The sequence below is a fragment of the Parambassis ranga genome, chromosome 24 (genome assembly GCF_900634625.1).
Source record: "Parambassis ranga chromosome 24, fParRan2.1, whole genome shotgun sequence".
Lineage (NCBI taxonomy): Eukaryota > Metazoa > Chordata > Actinopteri > Ambassidae > Parambassis > Parambassis ranga.
In genome coordinates, this window is record NC_041043.1 from 12,224,047 (window position 1) to 12,236,881 (window position 12,835).

Below are 12,835 nucleotides of genomic sequence, written 5' to 3' on the forward strand. Positions count from 1 at the left end.
TTTGTTTTTTTTCAAAACCCTGAATGCTTTATTGAAAATATGCATACATAACACTTTTTTCCTACACAACAATACAAAAACAGTACAATCACTTTTGTAAATAACACATTGAACGCAAACCCACACATCACCCTCTTCCCACCCCCCAGAGCCCAAGGAGCTTAGCGATGCTACAGTTAAGCCCTTAGTCCCCCCCCCCTCCTGGTCCTCACCCACCCACCCACCCCCATCACCTCTGAGAAGTAAGACATAGTTAAATCAGAAACAACTCGCTTGGTAAACTCAAAGACAGAAGAACAGAGTAGACAGCAGGTTGCATACAGACATAGCATTTGCCACCAGCAGGTGAATGATGGTGGAAACTTTTGGGTTCTTAAGTGCGTTGCCTCAAACCTTCTGAAATGATGTGTGTCATGGATGAGGAGTCCATTCTGTAATCCAGGAGTTGAGAGAGATTTCCAATCATGACATACATAACCTACACAAAAAACACCACTGTGCACCATGAGGAATTTGGCTTTGATACGGGTTGAAAAAAAAAGAAGTTGCAACCGCCAATCTACAATGGCACACTGAGAGAGAGATATTGGTAAATTACACAGACATGCGATAAAGTCGGTCTTCACTTGAAGGAAACTCTTTTTAAAGGCGAGGGGTGGATAGTTCAAACCTGATTTGATTGTAGGTAACACTTCCTATGACTCTTCCCACTCCTATCAGCATGGGGTGTTACTGTGCATATTTATTTTGTGATTAGTAGATAAAAACGCAACTGAATACAAGCAAAAACAAAACAAAAACATACATGTAAAAGAAAGATAAGAGGGGTTATAAAGATTACCAAAAAAAATGAGGACTCTCAGATGTCTGGTTATATTTTAATATGGTCATACAGGGATAGAGATCAACCAAAAAAACAAAAAATAAAATGATATAATGCGAACAAAAAATTTAAGTAACAAAAAAGTTCAATAAAAACAGACAGAAAAGCACTGTTTTTAAACATTTTACTGTATATCAGTCTGTAGCAAATAGTCATTACATACCCTGAAAAAAGGGAGGAAGAAAGCTTTGAATGGTGCACTGACCAGTGAGTAACTTGGCTGGAGAGCAAAAAAAAAAAAAGGGGGGGGGGGGTTAATGCTGAATTCTCTCTAAGCTCCAAGAGTGATACCCACTCGAAGTGAGGCTGCTATGCCTTTTTTTAAAATGTGAGGCTTGAGTTTGATCACATCTATAAGTTCAGTCACTGGTTTTTTTTTTGGGGTGCATAGAGGCATAGTGAGGGCTCAATTCCATTAGCGACCTCCTGCTCGGTTTCAAGTCTTTGCCAATGCAACGTTTTGAAGCCATAACAATGGCGAAAGTGGCCACCATAAGGTTCTGAACGTCATGGATTTATGCCATTGCTGTATGTGCAAGAGAGCAGAAAGACCACTCAAAGTGCAGTGGGGGGGAGGAGGCGGAGGGGAGGGGGGGGTGTCATACATACTGAAGGTTTGTGTGCAACTGTATGAACAGGAAGGCAGTTTGTGTGTGTGTGTGTGGGTGTGTGGGTGTTTTTTAGGGTCGCAAAAAACACTCCCCAACTGTGCGCTCATAGCGTGGTTCTGGTTATTGGTGCCTCTTCTCTCTACGGCCGTACTAACTAACCCACCCAATAATTACAATCATTAACTCCTCGTATGAAATGACCCTTTGCTATAAACACATCACTTTACAGTTTTTGAGACATGCTTCACTCAAATTGTTTTCTTTAAATTGAATTTTCCTCACAAATCTGAAGCTAATAAACTCAGTGCCATTTGAATGCCACGTGATAAGGAGAAACTAATTTTCAAAGGTAAAAATTAAAGCCCCAGATTAAAAAAACAAAAACTTTTTCCTTTTACAAAATGGCTCTCAAGTATTCTTTGTTCCACAGATAGAGGTCCCTATGGGGCTTTGGATAACTCAGAATTGGTTTTTAAAATCTTTTTAACAATTTCACTAAGGGATTAAGGATTAAGGAGCGTAAGGGGGAAGGTAGAGGGAGGGTGAGAATCTTCTGCTGGTGTGAACTGAACACACATACAAAAACACGCGCCAATTAAATCTGCACCCAATAATGTCAACTGTCACACTGGGTGCATGCATAATCGCTCTCTCACTCGTACACACGGAGGAGGGGCAGCAGTCAAAACTGTGCAACTTGCACTTGAACTCTGAAAGCATGTTCTTTGTGAGTATGGAAACCCCACCTCACCCCCGCCCCTCACACTTGATATGTGGACCTGTGAATCCCTCTGTCCTCCTCTTAGGCAGATGTAATGGGAGTTGTGCGGTAGCTAGCTCGACAGGAGGACGTTGGTGGGGGCTGTCAGTTGGAAACATTACAGCAAATGTCCTTGTTAGAAGTGAAGGAATAAAAAGGTTCTTTTTTCCTAATGTTGAGAAACAAAGTGGAATCTTTACGCAAAAGTTTTCCACGGCCACTACTCGAGCTAAGATTCACCTCTTTAAATGAGAATAAACACTATGACTATCATAAAAAATAATCCCAACATTTAGCATAGCCTGTGTGTGTTCTTTTGTCAGCTGGTCGGTCAATTATTTTTAGGGTGAATTTTCAGACGTTTTGTCCAAAACTAATGCATGAGAAGAATATAACAAGAAGAAGGTGGGGGGAGAAAACATACATACAGAAGAGTTGCTATATCCCCCCCTATGCACCATCTTCCCTCAACAACACCCCACCCATGTCCATGGAGACATTATACAGGTTAACGTGAGAGACAAACAGGCAGACAGATGTAGTCCAGAGGGTAGTCGGCTGGTCTGCAGTGTCTGTCTGGAGGCATCACAGGGACTTGATTTTTTTTTCTCCAGGCTAAAGGTGGGGGGGTGGCTTTCCATGAAAACCTTTGAGGACCTAGCATGGCAGGTTACCATGCAGCAAATGGAGGAAGGAGGAAGTAGGGTCGGTTGGAAGAGGAGAACAGCCATTACCAGCTCACCAGTGGAGTATCCCGCTGTGCACTGACTGGGTTTCCAGGCCTCTGGGTCGGGATCAGATTGTAGATGAGGACCTGAATTTTGTCCGTCATCAACTCCACCATTTTAAATTTTCATCTTCTGTATCGGTGGCTTCTGTTGGTTATTCTTCACTTGCTTTATGTTGGTGTTGGGTTTTATTTGCCCGTCTGAATTTTTAGTTGTACGGTGGGATTCTTGAATTGTTGTTGAAAAAACGATGACACTTGCCCCGTAAGTTACCATCAACTGTCCATGTTACTGCAGTTTTCTGCTGAGAGAAAAAAAAATATAATGAGAAATAAGGAAGCAAATTCCAACTTACATCATAGGAACCTAATAAATAAAAAGGCATGCGCTGACAATGACATTTACCGTTGAGTCCGTCAGTCTCTTGTGAGTCAAGAAAGGGCGCAGGACCCCAGACACGCACTGTGCCATCGTCAGAGGCCGAAGCCATGAGGCCAGGGATGGCCGGGTTCCAGCTCACACAGTTAACGGTGCGCGTGTGGCCTGTGAGCTCGGCAATGGGAAGTTCACCCCGCCGATGCCAGATGTACACTTTGTGGTCTGCGAGACGGATAAAGAAGGCGACAAGATTTAGAATGGGAGAGGACATGCACTAGCAGACCAGGAACTCTGATCGCTTTGATGAGAACAACAAGCCTACAACAAGCTGTCTTAGCCAGAAAGGGCTGTCTTGAACAGCATTCTGACAGTACCTTCACTGCCACTGGCGATGAAGTCTTCGTTATGTCCTCCAAAACAGGAGTGGATGGTGTAGAAGCCCTGGGTCACACCTTGGTACTTCCTCACCAGCACCCGGTCCTGTAGGTCCCACAGGTGCACTCCCTACAAAAGGTTGTAGAAGAATAGCTCTGAGCTCTGGAGCACCTTGACTTTGCCAATGGCTGGGCTGGTCAAAGGCTTACCTGAGTTGCTACATTTAACAAAGCTAATCTTCCGTTCTTTGAAACTGTAAAAGACATAATAGGGTGGTCCTCCTGAACTCTGTGAATGACATGTAAACAAGACAACTTGTTAGGCACTGTGTTGTGTGAAAGAGCAACATGATGCAGTGGAACATACATGTTTCTGTCCGTAAGGTCCTCGAAGTTGTACCCCCGTATACGTTGGTGGGTGTCTGAGGCCAGAACTGTCCTGCCATCACTCAGGCACCACAGGCACTGCACTCTCACACCCTCCCAGGAGTCTAACAAGTTACCATCCAGGTCCTGACGACACAGACAGCAGAGCATGTCATTTCTCATTCTTGGCAAGATAGCAACCTTAATTAACAGGAGAACCTGTTGGATGCTGTTTTCAGCTACACAGGTGACTTGCATATTCACAAAGCAAGCACAGATACGGATCAAAATGTGATGTAACTCACACAGGATATTTCGCCCTGTGTTAATACAAAAGCTATTCATAACATTTCAAAGGGGAAAGGACAAAAGAAGCAAACAAAAGTCAAAAGTAGGAGGGGAGGGAACGTAACTGATCCACTTACACACTGATAAAACTGTCCCCGTTGTCCTCCTGTAACAAAGCGTTTGCCGTCAGGGTTCCACGCCACACTGGTCAGACTGTCTTCATGGGACTGGGACATTTTGGTCCGCAGCTCCCCCGTCTGGTCAAACAGCAGATTGACAGAGACCGGAAAAACAGACGGGGAGCAAAAGATGGGGGAAGGGACACAGCAAGAAGAAACATTAAGTAAGAGTGGGGGAGGGATGAGTAATAGGACCAGAAAGAGGAGGGGATGTGTGAAGAGGAGAGGTCACTGAGTACACACTGCACAATACAATGTATTGATGGGAGGATACGGGCATGTTGTTTTGCACCTGTTTACTGAATTTATCAGACATCCGATGCCCTTGACATTGCAGATGTTTCACGATCATGTTCAAAATGAAATTTTGTGACAACAAAAATAAACACCGTCAGAATCTTTGTGCGTCAGTGTTACCTGAACATTCCACAGCCACAGCTCAGAGCAGTCGTCAGGTCCACAGGCAATCAGGTAGGTGTCGTCGGGACTCCAGGCCAAGTAGGAGACGCCATACGCATGACCCTCCAGCGTTCGCTGCAGCTTCAGCTGGTGGCTCTCCTACAGGAAATGTCAAACAAATGCAAATGAGTAGCAAAGAAAGCAATAACAAAACATTCAAAATCATTCCAGGCAATTTTAAAGGTATACCAAAGTCCAGTCTGTGTGTGACAAATGAAATTTCATTCTATGTCTGCAGGGCACTGAATTCAAAGAGCCTTTAAAAACGTTCTTATGTCTGTGCCAAAATAAAGGAACCTGGAGGAAAATACAGTTCTATAAATGGATGCTGTCTGTAGCCGGACTCATATTTTGTGGGCATAAGATAAACATAACAGACTTTCCGTTTTACATAAAAAAACAGACACCAGTGCTAGTTTCCACTTACAGAAAAAGACAACTAACCAACTACCAAACTGCAAAGAGTCCGCTTCTGTGGGGTAATCTTAGCTAAGGAATAAAAAGTAGTGTGTGTGTGTTTATTAAAGCATTTTTTTCCACTCACCGGGTCCACTTGCCAAATTATGACGGTAGTGTCTTTGGAGCCAGTGGCAAGTTTGGTGCCATCGTTGGAGAATTTGCAAAACCACACCTCATTACAATGCTCTGTCAGAATCTGTTGGGTGTAGCAGGGGAACTGCTTCCTGTAAAGGATTATGTCTTCCATGGTAAATCATTCAACAATAATGTCTATGTTTCAATGTGAAGCAGCAAAAGGAGAGGAAAGGAGATCAAGTAGTGGAAATATAAAAAGGGAGTGAGAAGCTGAGGAAGAGAGATACACAGAGAGGGTAAATGATTTCAGACATCCATTGAAGAAGACAACATTAAGAAAAACAAAAGATGAGCCTTCGATATGTGCTCCTCAACATTTTAGGCAGACAATAACAGGCCAAATAATACATAAGTATGAGATGCTGCAGTGTGATCGTTTAGTCCAGGCAGTGTGTTAGCTGTGCGGTACCAACCTGCTGCAGACATGATCAAGAAGAAGTGAGACCGAGTCCAGGTTACTGTCCAGCTTGGTGTTATGATAAAGGCAGCGGTCCCTCTGCAGCTCCACCGCTTGCCGCAGCAAGGTCTGCAGTCGCCGTGGAGGCAGCATCACAGACGGTGGTAGGTATGCTGCAAGTAAGGAAGAAAAAAAGTTCACAACTGCATGTGAAATAGGAATGTACTGGTGCTTTAGCCAGACAAAAGTGCCAGCTGTAGAGGGTCAGTTCATGGAAATGTCTTACTCTGTAATTTATCCAGCAGCCGGCAGCGTGAGGTCGTACCCTTGCCCTCCCATTCTGCCTTGGCCCTTAGATCCTCAGCATGGCTACACATCAGGTACCTAAAAGAACACGCAAACACACAGTTTCAGAAAAATAACATAAGTGGAAATCAATACATAGATAGTGACCAAGAGGAAAGCAGGAGCACTTAAAGATCGGTAAAATGGGGACTAACAGTTAGATATGCAGTTTAATTTTAAACCAAACAAAATGGACTACAACTATTTAAAGTGGTAATTCTGAGAATGCAGCGTAAGCAGGTTTTGTTTGAGAAATGGGTTCACTAAAATGCAATGCACAGAGTCAAGGATACATTTTGGATACAGCTGATTGATTTACCCAAGACAAGCAACAGATCAATAAATTACTCCAGTTGTTAAAACAGGGCTTGTAGGTAGTGTTAAGTGAACAGCTGCCACAAACAAATTAAGTGGTGCATGAGAAGAAGTGCCTTAAATGTATTGGGACTGTACAGGAGACACCATTATGTCAACTGAGAATAAGAATAGCAACCAACTGAAAAGATAACATCGTCGAGAATAGTGACCGACATCATTCACAAAACTCTCCCTTCCTACACTGGCAGCGTCCAATATACAAGGTAAATGCACATCTCTGCCAAAGGGACACACTATTATTCCATTTGTTGAAACATTTTAGCTTTTTTTTATTATTTCATTTGATAATATTTTCTTGCCATTACTTTGATATATGTCAAATAACCAGCCACCATTATAAATTGTGTGAATGTTATATTTTTAGTTAGTTCACAGCAAATGCTATTTATTCTTGGCCACAAGTAAATCACTAAGCAGCATTTATTAAGTCAAATGTCATGTTTAGAGCTGGTTATCTGCTGGTGTTGGGTGATTACAGAGCTGTCAAAGACCAACATGCGCTGTTTGTAGGTGTGTGTTTGTGTAGGCAGGGTGAACATTCTGGCGACTACTATGAAGCAAATGCAGTATTATACAGTACCCGCTGAGTACGTGGATGCGATCTGTGTTGTACTTGAGTGGCGTCAGCTCTCCCCGGAGCACCTGCAAAGCCTCCAACACTTTGCCATCCTCCAGATACTCTAGGTACTTCTGCTGCAGCAGCAGGAACTTCATTCGCTGAGTATATAGAGGAAGGACAGTACAGAGAAGGTTTTTATAAGAACGACTAAAGGAAGAAAAGAATCATAAATAAGATTAAACTACAGGAAGATTAAACTACAGGTCTGGAATTGACAACTTTATCGTAGAAATACATTTATGAGTGCAGAGGAAATGCGTTAATTATCACTTTCATAACATATACTGCCAAGTGTTTACCATTGTGAGAGGTTTAAAGTGACAGTTGTGGCATTACATAGCCTAACTTAAATCAGATATGCAGTGCAGCACTGACAGCTGGTGCCAACACAGTTATACCTACTACCATTATTTTAAGACAACATCCACCCACATCTGTCTACAAAGAGAGCACAGAAATGCAGACATCTCTGCAGGTCTTTCCCAGCCTGACCCTGTGATATAAGTAACCCCTCTCCTGCTGTGAAAGTCATACTGACAATGATGGCGCTTCTTGAATAAAAAAACCTGAAATGGCTACCCTGACGGCAACAATGGATGAAAATCAACAGCTACATCAAATTTTCCAATAATCCAGTCTGGTAATAGCAGTTAGACAGACTTATGCCACAGAGCAGCAGGCGCTTAACTTGAATGAGACAGCGGGGAGCATTTTTGGAGCCCATCTTTTCTGCTTATTAGCAAGCTAGGTAGAGGAAATTAGCCTGAGCGGAGTCTTATTTCCAAAATAATGTAATTCATTAAAATTGCCAAAGTATTGCAGAACTAGTTGTTTACCTTTGTAATAACATAAAACAATACAAGAATATGTTGGAACTGGGCTGCCGCTGCCTTTTCAGGTGTGTGTTATCCAGAACATTTTTAGCTTCCAATGCTCCACAACAGGAACCTGCAATGTGCCATTCTGGAACCCCCACTGTGCATGCTAACTGACAGACCATCATTCAGCTCAGTTCAGGTTTGGGCAAAGGGAGCTTACCACAATAGCATTGGGAGAATGCATCAGTGCCCTCAGCTCATTGAGATCATTCTCAGCCTGGACCAAAACAAAGGGAGAGTGATAGAGGGGAGAGACAGAGAGAGAGAAATGGTTAGCTCAGCAGTTTCCACGCATAAGGATAAAAAGATATAACTATATGCGGCCATCCAGTCTGTTCTGATCATATTTAGAAAACCTTTTCTTTCCAATAAGGGTACATATCAGTCGATTTAACTCTGTCTGTTTTAAAGGTCTGGACCCTGGTAAATCAGTTGGCTCAAGCATGGTGTGACTTTTCCAGCCTGCTGTTACTTAGAGTTACTTACAGTTTTATAAGCCTCAGCTCTAAGATTATGGAACGAAAGCTATTATGGAGCAAGGATTGGGTAATACAGAAACGAGCATAAAAACTTGGCAATTTAAACCTACTGTAAAAGGCCCAATAATGTGGACCTCACAACACCCTGCTGCAAAATGATTTGATATATCTATGACAATGAAAGAATGCTACTTAATCATCACAATTATCTTTACCTCAGCCATCTCTATTAATAGCTATCCAAAGATGATATCATGTTCTGCTAAATAACCAACTCCAAAATCGGCAGCAGGGGAAATTTGTTTTGACTACTTGGAACTTGCTAGAAATGTGTATTCATCTGATACAAGAAATAAAAATATGAACTCTGTTACTGTGGCCCATGCTTTCATTTGTTACTTTCATTAATAATAAATATGATATGCAGAGATATACCCTATGTATCCTGGTTTCTGTGCCAAACATGCACTCTATTTTAAAGTAACAATATTGACAACAGATTGTAAGGACAGTCACATATTGCCTGTTTATAAATGCTTCACATTATATAACCATTGCAACACCAAGACCAACCTTGTCCCACTCTCCCTCCATGACATGATTGCGGAACTTGGTAGCTGAGGGATGTTCGAGTCTGCAGCCTGACTCCTGCATCAGCAGGTCCACTGTCTGACTGCAGAGACACACAGGGAGAGACAGAGAGGAAGAGAGGCAGACAAAGTTATGCCGACAGACTACAGACACAAGAATATGAAAAGAAAGAAAGCAGGCCAAAACTTCAAGCACAGAATCAATCCCAAATGTGGCGTTTCAGCCACCAATATACATCAAAGCATATAGGTACAAGCTCAGGATGATGTTGAAAAGTTAACACATTCCTGTGCAGGACATTAATGTTCTAGTCTAATCATTTAGGACATGTAAGACAGTGCCAGAGTTTAGGGACGGCGAAGAGGTGACTGTGTGAGCTGTAAGATTAATTTTAGCTCAGTGCTGACAATAGAGGAGAAGGTAATTTCATTGCCAACAATATCTGGAGGAAGCTGGCACTGAGCAGTTGTGCCACCAGGGCATTATGTTGTGGACAGTGGGTGGGTTAGTGACATGAATCGAGCTACCACTGCAGTTGACATCACCCTCCCGGCCTGCCAACCATGAACCATAACCATCTGTCCAAACGCCATCTCTCTACTGAACACACTCCACCACCACCACCACAATAAAATGTGTCTGCTGAGATGAGTGCAAGATAATGAGGATGGGTCAGGGATGGGGATGTGGGGGGTGGCTGACACCTTCAGCATGATGACATCATTCTCAGGTATCAATGGAGTGGCGCAGCAGCAGCAGCTCTGTGTTAGAGCCTCTCATCCGGCTGGCTGCTTCACTGATTTCTCTTGCATTTCCCCTGCTGAAATGTAGGGGCTCTGTTTTGTTCCAGGCAATGCCCCCCACCCTCCACCCCCACCTCCATCTCCCCCTCCAACCCACCTTTACAGTAGATGCAATAATGTTGTCCTTTTTATGCATTTCAATAGCTATAGATACACTTTCTCAGGTGGTTACCAAAGAGCAACAGATTTCTATCTGTCCGACTGAAGATGAGTGCACATACATTTCCTTTAAAAACCCCACAATGCTATAATTAGATTCACAGCCTTTCTATCTAAAACAGCTGGTAGGGAGCGCATTCCACAGCCGCCATGAAACCATCCGATTTTACACAATTCAGGAACAAATGTCGCCCACGTTATTGACCGACTACTATCTTTAAATAAATAAAACAACATGCCCAAATACAGGCATCTCACTGTTTGTGGCTGACCGCTGATACAATGCTGTGACAGTGACAGTGGTAGAAACATGTAAATAATATTCTGTGATTAGTTACAATATAAATATATATATATACAGCTGCGGAATATCTGATGACTTAAACAGTTGCTAAAAATGACAGCACAAGAAGTGCAAAGAGTGCACACGGAATACTAAAATAAAACGGGACACGTTTCATAACCACACTCGTCATTTCAATACGTTCCTACATAACGATCCTTCAAAAGGTTTTTTTTAAAAGATTACCCAAAGCGACAACCAACGATGATTTTACCACACATTATTAATCTAACATTTTCTCCGCAATTGTTTGGCGCAATAGTCCCTTTAAAAATGCACACCTAAAAACTCGACAATCCTGCTTGCGTACTCAAACAATCAACAAAACAAATGAAGTTACATCAGTTGTCATGGTATCGATTTTATATATCACTGCAAAGCACAACAAGTCGGCAGATCTTCTTCAGGTCTGTGAATAAACGCTACAAACGACAGATGATGTAATGCCTTTTTTTAATTCAGTGCGAAATCCATAACGTTAATTAACACATCATGGCGTCACTGGCAGATTAAAGTCTGCTTCATTTCATGACAGGCTAGTGAAACAGGCAAAACATTGCATTGTTTTTTTATGTCTGTGTGAATGTTTTAATGTCGGGACACAACACCTCAGCGCAGGCTAGTGCTGCTAGCTATCAAGCTAACTGTTATTGTGCAAGATGGACCCCTTCTTTCTACCAACTGCCGAGCTCACAGGCTAACTAACTGCCCCATCCCCCCATGTTTGTGTCTGTCAAAGCGCACTAACAGCGATTTTACCAGCTGCTGTTTTACATTTTCACACAAAACATCGCTAATATAGACCACACTTCATAAGTTCAGCGCTAACGTCAAATACATTTGCAAGTTTTTCCTCAACTGACACACTGATTAAACTTACTTTAGCCCTAGTCCGTGGAGATGTTGCCCTATTAATCGTATGACATCTTCATCCGCCTGCGATAGTCGTTTCTTCTTTTTCAGCGAGCCGACCTCCGAGCTCGAAGCCGTGGAGGCAGCTGTAGTCCCCGAACAAGGCCCGATTGAAGACCCATTACTGGTACCGACACTATTACCGTTGTCTGTGCTGGAGAGAAGCCCGTTGGAGTGAGTTCCAACGGCCGAGGATGACTCCCCGTTTTGTGCGTTGTTCAGGCAGGAGATCTCTGAGGATTCTTGTCCCTGCCCTGCCCCGTTTGCTTGCATGCTGCTGCTGAGGTTGTTGACAACACTTCGGTTAAAGAGAATGGCAGAGGTCGCTTGAGAATGTGTAGCAAGTCCTAAGACAACTCCGGAGAGGCCTGTTACTACTGCTGAAGCCCCGGACTCTCCTGCTCCCTCCGCCGCCGAGGCTCGGTGCTTCTTCCGCGGGGGCGGCGACGCTCCGCCGGTGTCCGAGTCGGAGGAGGAGGAAGCGGAGGCCAGAGTTTCCTCACCGAGAGCGGCCGTGGTTAGAAGCCGGCGGAGCTCCGGGTGGGAAATGGAGGTTACGCTTCCAGACTTGAGGCCTCGTCGTCGGGCTCAGAGCCTACTGTCAGTGTGGAAGCTCTGTCAGTTAGCCCGTTTTGTTGTTGTTTCTCTCAAAACAGCTGCAGCTCTAATGGAGTCCTGACGCCCTGACGTAACCGGAAATTCCTACACTACCAGGCTTCCGGGTAGAATTATAATCCATGGGTGGTGCATAAGGACCTAGTTAGCATAATAATCATCAGACAACAATAACGCTTCACATTAAAATTCATTTGAACGTCTCTACACACTTGACTTTTAATAAATCCGGATTACTAAATTAGTGAACCTCATGTTGACATTCCACAAGTGTCAAGCTTTTAGACAGTCAAATCTGCCCCCCCCCCCAAATAAATAAATAAATAAAATATAAATAAATAATAATAATTAAAAAAAACACAGTAACCTGGTTACTTAACGATAAAACTTGAAGGTTGATCAAGATTTTTAGCCATGTTGTTAACACATGAGTAAATGGATTTAATCACTGAATGAATGAGGGTTCCATTGTATTCATTAACAGATCACTAATCAGTGCAAATTATCTGCCAGTATAAATGGAAATTACATGACCTTTCCCATGTTAACATATCAAGACTAAGCATAAAGTATGGTTCGGACAGACAGATCACCTGGCAGTGCATAGTGCAAACATGTTTTATTAACACAATAAATACATTGTGATTAGCCTACATACATTTACAGACCAGAGTAGAGTAATTTATGTATGTTTCA

At 42.9% G+C, this 12,835-nt stretch overlaps 1 protein-coding gene across 2 annotated transcripts; it reads right to left on the reverse strand.

The window, feature by feature from the left end:
* Positions 1 to 859: 859 nt before the first annotated feature.
* On the reverse strand, positions 860 to 12,218 carry LOC114428337 (WD repeat-containing protein 26). Of its 2 annotated transcripts, none has more exons than XM_028396661.1 (14): positions 11,493 to 12,218; positions 9,290 to 9,389; positions 8,398 to 8,454; positions 7,321 to 7,457; positions 6,304 to 6,401; positions 6,034 to 6,190; positions 5,571 to 5,709; positions 4,985 to 5,125; positions 4,526 to 4,645; positions 4,102 to 4,247; positions 3,945 to 4,023; positions 3,735 to 3,864; positions 3,388 to 3,582; positions 860 to 3,283 (listed from the first exon to the last, which is right to left on the reverse strand). In XM_028396661.1, exons 1-14 carry the CDS (start codon positions 11,795 to 11,797, stop codon positions 3,258 to 3,260), a joined length of 1,830 nt encoding a protein of 609 aa, XP_028252462.1. In that variant the 5' UTR covers positions 11,798 to 12,218; the 3' UTR covers positions 860 to 3,257. The 2 variants fall into 2 exon arrangements, with proteins under 2 accessions (XP_028252462.1, XP_028252461.1); XM_028396660.1 differs by having other exon boundaries at positions 860 to 3,286.
* Between the last annotated feature and the right edge of the window lie 617 nt (positions 12,219 to 12,835).